Genomic DNA, 17708 nt, shown 5'->3' on the forward strand with positions numbered 1-17708 from the left:
ATAGAAATATCACTGCCGTAAAAACATCTTAATATTTCTTAAATGCTGACCTAAAAAAAATAATTAAAATGGGCAGAAAGACAAATCTAGGAGACCCAGAAATTTCTGATCAGGAAAAGTCCATTTAGAAAAACTGCTTATTATCCTAAAGTAAACCAAATTAGGGGGTTTGGAGTGGGAAAACATCCACAGAGGGAACCTAGTTTGTCTCTCTCTCTTTCTCTTTTTTATAGCTTTTTGTTCATAAACACAGAGTAGCCAAGAAGATTTCTAACCACTAATTACTGTGGTGTAAACTTTATAAATAAAATAACTTTAGAAATCCCCAAAACATGAATGGTCCTGTAGAACCAGTGATTTTTTTAAAGTTGTCCAACACATTGTTAGAAAAACAAAACCAAAAACTGTGATTGAGTTCATGTAAGTATTCAAGACGTGGCTTAAAATGTTCTTCCTGGGTATATCATGTTGCTAACTATGGTTGCTAATAAGCCTGGGAACTTAGGGATCTGAGTGTGGACAAATGAGGAAAAGACATGAGCTTTTAACAAGAAGTACTTATATTTTGTGTTTTATAATGAGCCAGAGGGATGATTTGTCAGAATGTCTTATGTTTAACTTCACTAGCATCCAGGTAAGCTTAAGATTTTATTTATTTATTTATTTATTTATTTTTATTTCCTAGTGAAACAACAGTCAAGTCAGAAGAAGTTGATAAAGATGGGCAGCCTTTGCTGTTCCTCTCTGTGGCACACATTAAGATCAGGAGCTTGGGGCAGCTGTCACGTTTGCTGCTTATTGCCAAAGACAGAAAGCTGAAGGAAGCACAGGCTTGTATCAAAGGTGATATTTATGCTCCAGTCTATGACTTGAACTTTTAGAAACATAATCATGGGGGAGGGGGAGTTGCAGTCTCTTGAAAAAAGTTCCGTGACCTAAAAGGCAAAAAGTCCTATGTTCGACTTTGTAAAAATGTCATTCATTTTTCTTGGCTGAATGTCATGCTCATATCAAGTTTCTACTTTAAACTGAAAGGCCTAATACTTTACCACTAGCAAGCTTCTAGATTTCTAATTTTAGCATGTGGTTTAAAGAGAGGCTTCCTCGCTTCTGGAAAGACCAGAGGCCTGTATCCTCTAAGGTCTACACAGGAGAGAAGACAGATTAGTGGGGCCTGCACCAAACTCCACCCTCTACCCTCAGGCCTGCTGTGACGGATGATGCTCGGTTTCCTCTAAAATGTATGCAGCAAAGATAGCCCAGAGTAATCTCACTTTCCATTGGTCTCAGTAATGTTCCTTTGTAGGTTGCATAGCTTTGTGGAGGTAGTTACATTCACTCAATGGGAAACGTTTTCCTCTTCATTAAGGATGTAGATTTTCATTATTGTCTAAGCATCTAACATGCGTAAAAGAATGTGACCAATTGCCTGGAGCAATTGTTTTCTGAATTTTTCTTATGAGTAGAAATACCTAACAGTACGTAATGGTGTCATATACATGTTTTGCCTGTTTGGAATCATGTGACTAGAAGGACTCAAGCATGAGGTGCCTGGTCTTGCCTCTAATCATTCTTTGCTGTGTCTACTGCTATGACGTGGGAAGATGAACCTTTAAAAAAAATATTCTTTAGGATGTAAATCTTATGAGATGCCTGGGTGGCTCAGCGGTTAAGCGTCTGCCTTCAGCCCAGGGTGTGATCTTGGAGACCCGGGATCAGAGTCCCACATCGGGCTCCTTGCCTGCAGCCTCCTTCTCCCTCTGCCTCTGCCTGTGTCTCTGCCTCTCTCCCTATGACTCTAATGAATGAGTAAATAAATAAAATATTTTTTTAAAAAAAGATGTGAACCTTAGGACAGCAGCCTTTTCTTCTCTCTTGCCTACTCTTCATTATTAGGCTATCTATCTATCTATACCTCATAGCTACCCTGCTGAGGAGGAATGAAATCTTAAGAGTAAAGTTGAATTCAAGGAGGTTGGTAATAGCATTAATTTCAACTTAGTGCATGAACTTAATACATAGACTGGCTGCTATATATCTAGTTTGGCTAAATGTGTATCCTTTGCTGCATTTTGTCCTTTCTGTAAGAGCTCTAGGTACAACTCTTAGTTTTGGGTCCAGATTCCATGGTGCAGGGCAATTTGGGGGGCAGGTTTGTGTCTTTCCCCAGAATTCATATAATACCTTTTTCCATGAGTCTTAATGAGATGACTGCTGTAAGGATGATTGAGATGCTCAAAAAGTAGATGATTCCTAGATCTCTTTTCCCTGCCCCTCCCCTTGTGTGTTTTTTTCTAAGAAGCCCTAAGCCTTTTCTGCTATTTCCTGGTGCCAGAGTCCATCTCCCACTGCAGAGTTAATGCCATCACTGTGCTTCACTCATTTCAATCAGGTGGAGCTTTCTGAACTAGTCCCATGGGCCTCCTTGTTCAAATACATATATATTTCATCTTATTTAAATTCCTCCTTTCCAAATATGGCTTTGCCCTCTTCTTCCTCACTTGCAACTACATGGTTCTTTGGCTTTCACCAAATTCTTTTAACCATCTCTAGAGTTTTAACCATCTCTAGAGTCTACTTTCACACCTATGTCAGCCTTGATCATGAATTAGTATTGGAGTTTTTCACTGTAACTTTGGTATGTGTGTGAGTACTGGCCAGATTTGTTTTTCCAACTTGAACATAAAAAGGCATTGAAAATATAAGCATTGGGATCCCTGGGTGGCGCAACGGTTTAGCGCCTGCCTTTGGCCCAGGGCGCGATCCTGGAGACCCGGGATCGAATCCCACGTCGGGCTCCCGGTGCGTGGAGCCTGCTTCTCCCTCTGCCTATGTCTCTGCCTCTCTCTCTCTCACTGTGTGTCTATCATTCATAAATAAATAAATAAATAAATAAATAAATAAATAAATAAATAAATATTAAAAAAAAAGAATATTTCTTAAAAAAAAAAAAAAAGAAAATATAAGCATTTTGAGGGATCCCTGGGTGGCGCAGCGGTTTGGCGCCTGCCTTTGGCCCAGGGCGCGATCCTGGAGACACAGGATCGAATCCCACGTCGGGCTCCCGGTGCATGGAGCCTGCTTCTCCCTCTGCCTGTGTCTCTGCCTCTCTCTCTCTCTCTCTCTTTCACTGCGTGCCTATCATAAATAAATAAAAAAAAATTAAAAAAAAAGAAAGAAAATATAAGCACTTTGAACAGGTGGAAAAGACTGGTGGTAGATCTTTAGACTGAGAAAACCATGCTGTTTTGGAAAGAAAGCATTTGTGAACACTAAGCCTCAGTGGTTACATACACACACACACACACACGTACACACACACAGTTCTAGTGATGATTCTTCTAAGGAGACCAGTATTTCTCTATCTTCAAATCAGTTCTGGATACACTAATTGAATGACCATGCTGGACAATGCCCTACAGTCAATTAAAAAAAAAGAAAAAAAAAAGAAGGTCTTGTTCTTTGTCTTATGAGAGATATGATATAGATAGATGATACTGCAGTACAAGGTAGAGAATCTCAAGGAGTACAAGAAAGTTCCTAAATGCAGTAGAATCTGAGAAGTTGAGATTAATTCAAATTGGGTCCATGAGAGAAAGCTTAATGAAGGAAGCACATTTGGGTGGGCTTCAGAGGACTTGTTAGTCATTATTTTTCTTACAACAGAAGACAAGAGAATCATTTTTATTTATTTACTTGTTTGATCAGCTAACAGAGATCCTGTAACAAAAATCCTGGGTTTGGATTATAACACGGTGAAAGAAGACACATCCAGAGTAAATATTCTTGATAAAATTACCAAAGATGAAGATCCTGAGAGTGAGATAAAGATGAAGGTTGGCATGCTGCTTAAGCAACTGGATCTGCACCTACTGAATCATTCTCTAAAACGTATTTCATTGTGAGTCTTTTTAGAAAAAAGAAACCTCTAAAAGTTAGTTACAAAAAATGCTTTCAGAATTTTTTTAAACATACACAAATTATAGGAGTTGTTATTGATTTAACAGTAGATTTTAGGGTATTGCATGGATATTTCTAATTCTAAAATGTAAAGATTTACTGTTAGCTTTGCTAGAGCTTTCTATGGGGTTTCACCTGATTCTGAGGACATGAAGTGGCCTTGTTATTTTCACTCTCCTCAGACAATTAAATAGATGGTTAAATAGTAATGCAAATATCATATAGACTTTGTAAGGTTTAAAACTTGTTCATTTTTGTAGTTTTTTTTCTAGTATTATGCTATTACCACTAAGAAATGAAATGAATTTTTAAACGAATTTATTTAATGTTGCATTAAATATGAATCACTGGTTTCTTGATGTCTTGACAGTGTTGTAAGGCTATAACACAGCTAAAACTAACTGCAACATTTTTGTTGTTGTATAATTTGACTACAATTTTAATTATAAAAAGTGATATTCCTCCTCCCACCAGCCCCCCCCTTGCTAAAATGGTATATTTTCATCTGTTTTCTGGAGATTCTCTTTTAGAGTGTTAAAATGCATTTCTTATCATTCATTTCAGACAAATCTGTTTAAACCCAACAACTGTTAAGAACGATATAAAACTGCTGAAACATTTCTCAGGAAAAGGAGAACAAACTGTCTTGGAATCTATTGACTATACTTCAGGTTTCTATTATTCTCAGATTTGCTTTGTGTTATGTAAAATAATTATTATTTCCAAATGCTTCAATAGCTACATTAGGATTGAGTATTTGAAAAAAACTGTAATCATATTTATTTCTTTTTAAAGATAACATATTTTATTTTTCAGAGCTCCTTTTAATTGATCGATAATTGGTTTCAGATTATGAATTTTCAAATGGATGTCGAGCCCCACCTTGGAGACAAATTCATGGGGAAATTTGTTACGTGCTGGTAAAACCCCATGATGTTGAAACTCTGTGTGTTACTTGTAGTACAGAAGGAGTATTTTTAAATGGCGTAAGTAATTTTTTAAGAACCATGTTGTCTTTGGTGCTTGGCTCCATCTCTGTAAATGCAGGCATGTCTCCAGGACTGAATGCTGATGGCCACAGAAAATGCGATTCTGTTCTGTTGGGTTGAAGCAGATCCCTTTGCTATGTGTTTGCTGAGCAAATCCAAAACCATTTCAGAATGAGCCTCGGTGTTCCCCATTGCAGGTCATTAAATCAGTCTTCTAAGAAATGACCGTCAAAGGAACCCACGCCACTTTATAAAATGAAAACCTCTGTAACGATCAGTTCACTGATTGATTGATTAATTAATTAATTAATTAATTAATTATACAAGTATTCGGGCAAATAAGAGGTGGCTGAGGTAACACAGAAGCAGTAACTATAGCTTTTGCCCTAAGTGTTGAGAGGACAAAGGGAAGGAATTAAAATGTGGGAGCTTGGAGGAAGCACCCCCAAGAAGCTGGGACCCATGTGTCTGGTGAGGGAGCACCACCAGGCTGTGCTGGTTCCTTAGGGTCTCAGAAGATGTCCTTGCAGAGCTGGGACTTAGACCTCTGAGGAGGGGACCCTGCTTACATTGGTTATGGTCCCTTGGGAGTTCAGAGGGGGGACTCCCACAGAGCTGGGATCCATATCTCTGAAGAATGGTCGCTTCCAGGCTATGCTGGAGCACAGGGGGTCTCATGAAACTGGCACCCAGATGTCAGAGGAGTACAATGCCCAGGAGCTGGTACCTCAGGAGCTCAGAGGAGAGGATCTTTGCAGAACCAGCAGAGCTGAGACCCAGACCTTGGAAGAGGGAGACCTGGTTGGTTTGTAATGGGATTCTAAGGAGTTGTAATGAGCCAGGTTCTGGGAACATAGGGAAAAACCCCTGGGAACTGGAACCAACTGTTGCTACTGGAAGCAGCTGCCACTGCCAGGGTTCACTGCTGGGGACAGGGGACGAGGAGCTGGGAGCAGTCCCTTTCTCCCTCCTCCAGCTTTACAGTCTTCCTTTTACTTGCTGCTAACTGAAGCTGACTAGGGAGAAACACAGCATTCCAGATTCCCACCCCTGAGCACTAAGCAGGGTGGTGGCCTTCTGAATCTTCCACATGAACACATTTTATTTTTTGTCTCATACCTGTTCACTGAACTTACTAGGTGGTCAGCTTTCCCCTTGGCAACCCTGCCCTTGGTGTCTTCAATGTAATGTGGGGCCTCACAGGCAATATCTGCAGGGAGAACCTAAATCCTTAGTGGGGATTCCTCATCACAGGGGACTGTTGGGAGAATTGCTACCTCTTGGTTTGGATTGGCTTCAAAATGTGAGTGCCACTTTCTTGATGACCAGCAAGCATCTCATCTGACTTGCCTTATGGTGCATTTCTTCTCAGCATGATCTTCTCAGATTATATCTGCACAGAGGGGGGAGATGAGCTAAATATGATTTAGCCTTTGGTTTGTTTTGATACTCTAAGAAAGTGAAATTTCCAATCAGAAAATAAGAGACTTTGACCTTCTAGAGTGGGGCAAGGACACTTTGTTCCTATCAAGAGCTACTAATCTACATATACCTTTATTTGATATGGAAATATCTAAGTGTTCCTCTCAATTTCAAGAATGAAAGATAAGGAACATGATTCAATAATTACGACAAAATGCATGGCACGCCTGAGTTATATGGGTGTATATGATGTTTTGTGTATGTGTGTGGTTACGTATATATAAAAAGCACACTATGGGTTTTTATATATACATTTGGTTAAGGCAGAGCCAAATCTTTTCTATTAGGATAGGTGACGAAAGGAAAGAGACAAAAAGAAAGAGGTATGGAGAAAAAGGTTGGAGTGTCAGGTGCTTACATGGAGGTTGTAACTCTAGAAAATAATCCCATAGCAACCTCTTTACACACAGAACAAGAACAGAGTGTGACAAATGGAAACAAGCTTTTCTATGGTGGCATTCTAATCTTGGGACCTTTTATGACTTCATCAGATTCTCTTGAAGTCATAATGTTTTTTTTTTTGTGTGTGTTTTGTTTTTTTGCATTAGAGGAGTGCAGAGGGAAGGAAGCTCTCCATTCTTTGCTAACTAGCAAAATGCCCTACATGCATATAGGAGGTACTCAGTAAAAGCATAATGTATGGATGATGGATGGGTGGATGAGTGGATGGACGGACAAATGGATAACTTTAAGAAGGAAGAATTCTGCCCATATTTTTGATGTATAAAAACTGCCACATGGATCCTCGAGAGAAGAAAACAATATGTGGCCTTGGGTTGTGATGTATTGATCAGGTTCAAATGCTACTACATTAATAATTGCACCAAACTTTTTCTTCCAAAGGGCAAAACAGAAGATGAGGGGGAAATTAATTATGAGAGAAAAAGTGAAATTTATAAAGACCTTGTCACATTTTTAAAAGAAAAATCGGCAAAATTTTCAGAAAATATGTTTAAACAGGTAAGTTTACAGAATCTTGAAATATCATAGCATAGTGTTACTTGACATGTTACCTTCTGTTGAGAATAATTCTATTTTTGGACCCTGTTTATAATTTTTAGAGAGTTTTTCACAATATATTACATAAGAAATATTATAAGTGGAGTACTTCAAGGAAGTTTCTGAACCTCTTTAGGTAATAGGTGTAAAATATGTCAGATTGCTTTCTAAAAAAGCACTTTTTATCTTTCCTTTTGAATTTATAATGCTAAGAACAAAGCAGTCATCCCTGTTAATGAAGCCTAGATGTTTTGATTATTTTTATCTTTTCTGGGCATCCCATGATTACTAACTAGTTGGATTGTCTCAGTAAGTGTGTCAACTGCATATGCATAAGAACTGTACTTTCTCTGTGTCTTGCATGGTTTTTGAAATAGTTTTTGAGGTGGACAAAGGAATCAGTTAATACAGTTATTAAATCTTGATTGAAGCTGATGTGGGTAAGAAGCAATATGCAAGAAATACTAAAGTGATACACTTAAGCCCCAGGCTGATTCTCAAGATGATGTCAATTCCACAAATCCTACATCAGACAGTTTATCAGATCTGTTATTTTCCTTCTGACACTGCCACTTCCAGAGCACTCTATTTTCTTACTATTCTGCTGCTGCTCTTGTCCTGAAACGTCTCTCTGTCATCATCCTGTGAGTTTTTTTCCCCTGGTGTTTGATCACCTATTTCCTGGACTCTAGTTTTCCTTTGTTGTTGTTATAATATACCTGTACAAAACATAAAATTTGTCATTTTAACTACTTCGAGTGTATCACTGAGTGGCATTAATTATGTGCAGCCATTACTACTGTCCATTTCCAAATCTTTTTCATCATCTCAAACTAAAACTGTTCCCATTAAGCAGTAACCTCCTCATGCCTACTTCCCCAGCTCCTAGGAACCTCTAATCTACTTTTTGGTTTCTCGATTTCTAATCAAATATAAATTTGCCTTTCCTAGGTATTTCAGAGAAGTGGAATCGTAAATTTGTACTTTGGTGCTTGGCTTATTACATTTAGCATAATATGTTCAAGGTCCATCCATGTTGTAGCATGTGTCGGAACTTCATTCCTTTTTGTGGCTGAATAATATTCCATTCGTGTATATAACCACATTTTGTTTATCAGTAAATCTATTGTTGGACACTTGGGTTGTTTCCACTTTTTGATTATGGTGAAAAATGCTATAAATATTGGCTTACAAGTAACTGAGTCCCTGTTTTAATTTTGGAGGTTACCTAGGAGTGGAATTTCTGTGTCATATGCTAATTCTGTATTTAACTTTTAGAGGAAGTACCAAACTGTACCTAGATTGAACCATTTTATGCTCCTGTAGAAGGATTCCAGCTTCTCCACATTACCACCAATACTTGTTATTTTCTGTGTGTGATTGTGTGTTTTTTTATGATAGATATCCTAGTAAGTATGAAGTATGGTATTCCATTATAGTTTGGATTTCCATTTCCCTAATAGTAATGTTTAGCATATTTCCATATTATTGGGAATTTGTATATTTATTTTAAGAAATGTCTATTCAAGTCCTTTGCCCATTAAAAAATGGGTAGTCTTTTGTTGTTGAGTTGTAGGAATTCTTTATATATTGTGACTATTAATCCCTTATCAGATAGAATATTTGCAGATATTTTCTCCCATTCTGTGGGTTGTCTTCACTCATCTTGATAGTGTTCTTTAATGCACAAACATTTTTAATTTTGATAAAGTCCAACAAATACATTTTTTCTTGCCTATATTTTTGGTATCATAAGAAACCATTGCCAAAGCCAAGGTAATGAAGATTTGCCCTGTTTTCATCTAATAATGTCATGGTGTTATCTCTAAGTCTTTGATTCATTTTGAGTTAAGTTTTGTATAGGGTGTAAGTAAAGTAATGTGCAATTTAATTCTTTTTGCATGTGGATATCCGGTTTTCCGGGCACCATTTGTTGAAGAGATTGTTCTTTCCCCATTGAAAGTTCTTGGTATCCTTGTTGAAAATCAATTTGCCATAGATGTAGAGGTTTATTTTTGGACTCTTTATTCTATTATTTTTTGTCTGCCCTTATACAAGTCCCATACTATTTTGATTATCTTTGTGGTAGTTTTGAAATTGAGAAGTATGACTCCTCAAACTTTGTTCTTGTTTTTTAAAGACTGCTTTAGCTATTTAGGTTCCCTTGACTTTTAGGTTTGGTTTTACCATTTTTGCAAAAAAACAGCATTAGGCTTTTGATTGGGATTACATTGAATTTATAGATTGCTTTGTATAACATTGTTGTCTTAACAATATTATTTCTTCCAATCCATGAACGTGGGGTGTCTTTCCATTTGTTTTTGTTTCCTTTAACTTTTTTTATCAGCAGTGTTTTATAGTTTTCAGTGTCTTCTTTTGCCTCCTTGGTTAAATTTATTTCTAAGCATTATATTCTTTTGGATGCTATTGAATGGAATTGTTTCCTTAATTTCCTTTTTGATTGTTCACTGCTAATGAGGAGAAATGGAACTGTTTTTTTTTTTTTTAGTGTTGAAATCAGATCTGGCTTTTGAATGTGAAATTCAAAATCACATCCTGCAACTTTACTGAATTCATTTATTAACTCAGTTTTTTTTTAATCTTTAGGTCTTTCTACATAAAAGATCATGTCATCTGCAAATAGTTTTACTTCTTTTCAATTTGCGTGTTTTTAAATTTCTTTTTCTTTTCTTTTTTTTAAGATTTTATTTATTTAACAGAGAGAGAGAAAGAGCGAGCGAGCAGAAGCAGGGGGAGTAGCAGGCAGAGGGAGAGGGAGAGGCAGGCTTCCTAGCCTGCCCGGTGCCGCTTAGATTTCTTTTTCTTGTCTAATTACTATGGCTAGACCTTTTAGGATTTTGCACTGAATAGAAGCAGTGAACACTATCTCCATATTTATTCCTGATATTGGGGGAAAGCTTTCAGGCTTTCACCACTGAATGTGATATTTGCTGTAGGCTTTTCATATATGGTCTTTATTATGTTGAAGTTCCCTTCCATTTAGTTTTCCTTTTGTTGGTATATCCCATCATTTTGGTGGAGCTTCCTGAGTAAAAGAGGCATATAACAGGGAAAAAATTGAGGGTTAGCATATGAAAATATCTTTATTTTTCTCTCTGTTATTGTTTCTATAATGATAGTTCAAAAACAATTTTTACTTAGAATTTTAGAGGCATTTTTTTCCTACGTGGCCTGTTTTGACTTTTCCCATCTAACAAAGCCTTTAGGATCCTTATTCCAGATGTTCTGTAATTTTAATGATGATATGGTTGGTGCTGGTTTTGTTTGTTTTTCATTAATGATGACATATGTCCTTCAAAACTAGAAAAATACTTTTTTTGGTATCACATCTTTAATCATTCCTTCTTCTCTGTTCTCTTACTAGTTGGGTGTTGGGCTTCTGAGATTGATCCTCTGATTTTCTTTTCTGTCACCCACCTGCAAATATTCTTTTATTTTCAAAACATTGTACATATCTTTAAAATTTAAGGTCTCATATTTTTAACATTTTATTTCCAGGTGTATATCTCCACAGATCATATGCTTTCATTTCTCTTGGGGTAAAATCTAGGAATAAACAGCAAGATCATATGGTTGCATGCTTAACTTTTTAAGCAATGGGTAAACTGCTTTCCAAAGCGGTGGTAATATTTTACATACACACTGGCAGTGTATGAGACTTCCAGTTCTTCTGTATATTCGTCAATAACTGGTATGGTCAGTCCTCTAATTTTAGACATTCTAATAGGTGTGTGTACTAATATCTCACTGGGTTTTAATTTGCATTTCTTGAATGCATTTTTTCATATGTTTATTTGCCATTTATATATCATATATGTCTATTAGATCTTTCACCCAGTTTTTTTTTATTGGGTTGTTTGATTTCTTTACTGAGTTGTAAGAGCTCTTTTATATATATTTTTGGCTTACGTAATCTATTAGATATATGGCTTGTAAATATGATCTTCTGGTTGTGGCTTGTCATTTCATTCTCCAATCAGTATATCTTCCAAAGAGCAAATGTCCTCAATTTTAATGAAGTCCAACTTGTTAATTTTTTCTTTATAGTGTTGTATCTCATAAAGCTTTGCCAAACCCAGTATCAGAAAGATTTTCTCCAGTGTTTTTTTCCTAAAAGTTTTCAAATGTTAGGTTTTACATTAAGGCCTTTAAATTTAATTTTTGTACATAATATGAGGTGTGGATCAAAGTTCTTTTTTTTTCTTTTGCATATAAATATCTAGTTTTTCCAGCACCATTTGTTGAAAAAGCCATCCTTTCTCCATTGAATTACTTTTATACCTTTGTCTAAAATCAGTTGTCCGTTTGTATGGGTGTGATCTGTTTGTCTATTTTTATACCAGTAGCACACTCTTTGGATTATTGTAGCTTTATAATAAGTCTGGAAGTCAGGTAGTATATGTCCTTCAATGTTTTCTTTTTCAAACTTGTTTGTCTATTTTACATCTTTTGCATATCCATTAGAATGTTAAGGTCAGCTTGTCAATTTCTTCATAAAAAGCCTGAAAGATGGGATGCCTGGGTGGCTCAGCAGTTGAACGCCTGCATTTGTCCCAGGGCATGATCCTGGAGTCCCGGGATCGAGTCCCACATCAGGCTCTCTGCATGGAGCCTGCTTTTACCTCTCCCAATGTCTCTGCCTCTCTCTCTGTGTCTCTCATGAATAAATAATAAATAAAATCTTTTAAAAAATGCCTGAAAGAATTATGGTTGAGATTATGATGAATCTATAGATCAATTTAGAAAGAGCTAATGTCTTAACAATACTGAGGTTTCCAATCCATGAACAGAGTATGTCTCGCCATTTATTTAGGCCTTCAGTTTCTCAGCAATATTTTGTAATTTTCAATGCACAGGTCTTGCATATATCTCGTGAAACCTACTTATAAATATTTCATATTTTAAGAGTGTTAAAAAAGAAAACCACAGGCCCAAAGTGGCATTACTTAGGCCAAGTCAACACTCAAGAATTATATTATTATATATTATATTATATTATTATTATTTATACCTAAATAACTGCAATTTCAACCACCCAGGAATGTAACTTATAACAAGTCAATTGGAATTTCCTGGTCAATACTAGGATATTTACTGATTTACCCCTTCTGCTTCTCTTAAGAGGGCAACCTTGTCTAAAGAATACATTCCTTGCTAATAAATTCCTTTTTTCAAATGGTCTCTCTGCCTTTAAAATTATTTCTTTTGTTTAGCTCAGTGGAACATTTGTCTGCTAGCTACATGGGATGCTGCTGGCTTCATGAATCAATTAATAAAGCTAGTTAGATCTTCAAAGTTGAATCTAACTTCAAAGTTGAATTTTTATTTAAAAAGGCTACGGTTAATGGTAGTTTTAAAATTTTAATTTGTGATTATCTGTTGCTACTATATAAAAATTCACTTGATTTTTATATATCATTTTTATATTCTGAAACATTTACTAGTTTTAGTGTCTGGTTCATAGATCCCAGAGGGTTTCCTATGTATGTGATTATATTGACTGTATATAATGATCATTTTGCCTCTTCCTTTTCAGTCTCAGTGCCTTTTTTTGTCTTTTCTTAATGCATTATCTGGAACCTCCAGCACAGAATTATATAGAAGTAGTCTCTTGCTCCTGGTGGTAAAGGAAAAACTTTCAGTTTCTCATTATTAAGTATGTGTTAGCTGTATATGACATTTATAAGATTGAAGAAGTTCCCCTTTATTTCAGATTGTTGAAAACTTTTATTAGGTATAGATATTGGATAAAAACAGAAAGGGAGACTAACCATAAGAGATTCAACTATAGAGAACAAACTGAGGGTTACTGGAGGGGAGGTGGGTGTGGGGGATGGGAGAATGGGATGTTGGGCATTAAGGGAGGGCATTTGATGTAGTGAACACTGGGTATTATATGCAACTGATGAATCACTAAATTCTACCCCAAAATCAATAATACACTGTATGTTTACTAATTTAAATTTAAATAAAACCAAAACAAAAAGGAATGGATGTTGGATTTTACCAAATGATTACCTATTAAGAAAATTACATGTTTTTTTTTTCTTTCTTAGTTTGTTAATGTAATAAATTACATTGATGAGCTTTAAAAAATAACCATACATTTCTGGAACAAAGCTCATTTGTTCAGGATGTAGTATCATTTTTATATATTATTGGATCTAACTTGCTAAGATTTTAAGTGTCACATCTATATTTATAAGGTTTTGATGTGTAGTTTTCTTTAATATCTTTGGTTTTGGTTATCAGAGTGATACTGGCCTTATAAAATGAGTTGGGAAGTTTTTTTTTTCCTCTCCAATTTCTGAAAGAGTTTGTGTAGAATTGATCTTGTTTCTTTCTTACATGTTTGGTAGTGAAGCCATCTGGGCCTGGAGTGTCCTTTGTAGGTAAGTTGTTAAACAACAGATTTCAGTGTCTTTACTAGTTTGGGCCAGGCTGGTTATCTGTTTCTTCTTGAGGAAGTTATGGTAATCTTTATTTTTTTTTACTTATTTAAAAAATGATTCTGTTGGAGTAAAGTATACATATACTTTATATATGTATACATATATATATGTAAAGTATACATAACCTTTTGCCATTTTATTTTTTAATTTAAATAATCTCTATCCCAATCTCTATCCCCAGACTTTCAACCCCAAGATCAAGAGCTGCGTGCTCTACTGACTGAGCCAGCCAGGCACCCTGGTAGATTGTCTTTAAAGGAAATTGTCCATTTCATCTATGTCACATGTATTGGTGTAAACTTGTTTATGGTTATTCTTTTATTCATCTTTTAATGTCTGTAGACTATGTAGCTATTGTTACCTCTCTCACTTCTAATATTGGTCATTGGTGTTTTATTTTTTCTTGACTCATCTGGGTAGAGGTCTCTTGATTTTCTGTTTCCTCAGAGACTTAGCTTTTAGTTTCATTGATTTTTCTCTGTGTGTTTTTTTCTACTTCACTTTGGTATTTATTATTTCTTCTCTTCTTTTTACCTTGTGTAAAAAATCATGTGGTTTTTGGTGCTAAGTTCTTTCATATTCTTGCTGATTTTCTATCAGTTGTTGAGAGAGAAGTTTTGAAGTATTCAACTATAATTATGGATTTGTCTAATTTTTCTCTTAGTTCTGTTTTTGTATTTGAAGCTCTGTATATGCATTTAATATTGCTATATCTTCTTGATTGATCATTTTATCATCATGTAATGTCCCTCTCTGTCCTTCATGATTTTCCTTTTGCTGAAGTCTACTTAATTGGATACATTTATAGCCACTCCTGCTTTCTTTTAACCATTGTTTGCATGTTATATCTTTCTTTCCTATTATTTTCTTTTTTAATATAATTTTTTAAAGATTTTATTTATTTATTTTAGACAGAGAAAGTGAGTGAGAGAGTACAAGCGGGGGGAGGGGCAGAGGGAGAAGCAGACTCCCAGCTGAGCAGGGAGCCCAATGTGGGGCTCTATCCCAGGACCCTGTGAGCATGACCTGAGCTGAAGGCAGATGCTTAACCGACTGAGCCACCCAGCACCCATCTTTCCTATTACTTTCATGCTACATATATTGTTATATTTGAAGTGAGTTTCTTGTAAACAGCAGATACTTGAGTCATTTTAAAAATAAATTTGTGTAACTCAATTGATGTATCTACTGATGTGTTTAGATAATATCCATTTAATTATTGATACGTTAGAGCTTACGCTTGCCACTTTACTTTTATTTTGTGTTCCTCCTAGTTTTCATTTTTGTTTTCTTTTTCCTGTGGTTTCTGCAGATTACTTGAACATTTTTTAGAATTCTATTTTGATTTATCCATAGTGTTTTTTTTTTATTGGTGTTCAATTTACTAACATACAGAATAACACCCAGTGCCCGTCACCCATTCACTCCCACCCCCCGCCCTCCTCCCCTTCTACCACCCCTAGTTCATTTCCCAGAGTTAGCAATCTTTACGTTCTGTCTCCCTTTCTGATATTTCCCACACATTTCTTCTCCCTTCCCTTATATTCCCTTTCACTATTATTTATATTCCCCAAATGAATGAGAACATATAATGTTTGTCCTTCTCCGACTGACTTACTTCACTCAGCATAATACCCTCCAGTTCCATCCACGTTGAAGCAAATGGTGGGTATTTGTCATTTCTAATAGCTGAGTAATATTCCATTGTATACATAAACCACATCTTCTTTATCCATTCATCTTTCGATGGACACCGAGGCTCCTTCCACAGTTTGGCTATCGTGGCCATTGCTGCTAGAAACATCGGGGTGCAGGTGTCCCGGCGTTTCATTGCATTTGTATCTTTGGGGTAAATCCCCAACAGTGCAATTGCTGGGTCGTAGGGCAGGTATATTTTTAACTGTTTGAGGAACCTCCACACAGGTTTCCAGAGTGGCTGCACCAGTTCACATTCCCACCAACAGTGTAAGAGGGTTCCCTTTTCTCCACATCCTCTCCAACATTTGTTGTTTCCTGCCTTGTTAATTTTCCCCATTCTCACTGGTGTGAGGTGGTATCTCATTGTAGTTTTGATTTGTATTTCCCTGATGGCAAGTGATGCAGAGCATTTTCTCATATGCATGTTGGCCATGTCTATGTCTTCCTCTGTGAGATTTCTGTTCATGTCTTTTGCCCATTTCATGATTGGATTGTTTGTTTCTTTGGTGTTGAGTTTGAGAAGTTCTTTATAGATCTTGGAAACTAGCCCTTTATCTGATATGTCATTTGCAAATATCTTCTCCCATTCTGTAGGTTGTCTTTGAGTTTTGTTGACTGTATCCTTTGCTGTGCAAAAGCTTCTTATCTTGATGAAGTCCCAATAGTTCATTTTTGCTTTTGTTTCTCTTGCCTTCGTGGATGTATCTTGCAAGAAGTTACTATGGCCGAGTTCAAAAAGGGTGTTGCCTGTGTTCTTCTCTAGGATTCTGATGGAATCTTGTCTCACATTTAGATCTTTCATCCATTTTGAGTTTATCTTTGTGTCTGGTGCAAGAGAGTGGTCTAGTTTCATTCTTCTGCATGTGGATGTCCAATTTTCCCAGCACCATTTATTGAAGAGACTGTCTTTCTTCCAATGGATAGTCTTTCCTCCTTTATCGAATATTAGTTGCCCATAAAGTTCAGGGTCCACTTCTGGATTCTCTATTCTGTTCCACTGATCTATGTGTCTGTTTTTGTGCCAGTACCACACTGTCTTGATGACCACGGCTTTGTAGTACAACCTGAAATCTGGCATTGTGATGCCCCCAGATATGGTTTTCTTTTTTAAAATTCCCCTGGCTATTCGGGGTCTTTTCTGATTCCACACAAATCTTAAAATAATTTGTTCTAACTCTCTGAAGAAAGTCCATGGTATTTTGATAGGGATTGCATTAAACGTGTTATTGCCCTGGGTAACATTGACATTTTCACAATATTAATTCTGCCAATCCATGAGCATGGAATATTTTTCCATCTCTTTGTGTCTTCCTCAATTTCTTTCAGAAGTGTTCTATAGTTTTGAGGGTATAGATCCTTTACATCTTTGGTGAGGTTTATTCCTAGGTATCTTATGCTTTTGGTTGCAATTGTAAATGGGATTGACTCCTTCATTTCTCTTTCTTCAGTCTCATTGTTAGTGTATAGAAATGCCACTGACTTCTGGGCATTGATTTTGTATCCTGCCACGCTACCAAATTGCTGTAGGAGTTCTAGCAATCTTGGGGTGGAGACTTTTGGGTTTTCTATGTAGAGTATCATGTCATCGGCGAAGAGGGAGAGTTTGACTTCTTCCTTGCCAATTTGAATGCCTTTAATGTCTTTTTGTTTTCTGATTGCTGAGGCTAGGACTTCCAGTACTATGTTGAACAGCAGTGGTGAGAGTGGACATCCCTGTCTTGTTCCTGATCTTAGGGGAAAGGCTCCCAGTGCTTCCCCATTGAGAATGATATTTGCTGTGGGCTTTTCATAGATGGCTTTTAAGATGTCGAGGAATGTTCCCTCTATCCCTACACTCTGAAGAGTTTTGATCAGGAATGGATGCTGTATTTTGTCAAATGCTTTCTCTGCATCCAATGAGAGGATCATATGGTTCTTGTTTTTTCTCTTGCTGATATGATGAATCACATTGATTGTTTTACGGGTGTTGAACCAGCCTTGTGTCCCAGGGATAAATCCTACTTGGTCATGGTGAATCATTTTCTTAATGTACTCTTGGATCCTATTGGCCAGTATCTTGTTGAGAATTTTTGCATCCATGTTCATCAGGGATATTGGTCTGTAATTC

At 36.5% G+C, this 17708-nt stretch overlaps 1 protein-coding gene and 1 long non-coding RNA gene across 2 annotated transcripts; one reads left to right on the forward strand and one right to left on the reverse strand.

Moving 5' to 3' along the window:
- Positions 1–689: 689 nt before the first annotated feature.
- LOC144310172 (outer dynein arm-docking complex subunit 2-like) lies at positions 690–7391 on the forward strand (the record flags this gene model as incomplete). The annotated part of the gene is made up of 5 exons (XM_077890911.1): positions 690–843; positions 3709–3901; positions 4525–4631; positions 4810–4946; positions 7275–7391. Coding segments are annotated over exons 2-5 (432 nt in total), but the record flags the coding sequence as incomplete, so codon positions are not given.
- LOC144310171 (uncharacterized) lies at positions 5440–6880 on the reverse strand. Its single transcript, XR_013375860.1, has 2 exons — positions 6790–6880; positions 5440–6342 (listed from the first exon to the last, which is right to left on the reverse strand). It is a non-coding gene; the product is annotated as an uncharacterized LOC144310171 (long non-coding RNA).
- Positions 7392–17708: the final 10317 nt, after the last annotated feature.

This window comes from Canis aureus, unplaced genomic scaffold (genome assembly GCF_053574225.1).
Source record: "Canis aureus isolate CA01 unplaced genomic scaffold, VMU_Caureus_v.1.0 ptg000489l_RagTag, whole genome shotgun sequence".
In the NCBI taxonomy this organism is placed as follows: Eukaryota; Metazoa; Chordata; class Mammalia; order Carnivora; family Canidae; genus Canis; species Canis aureus.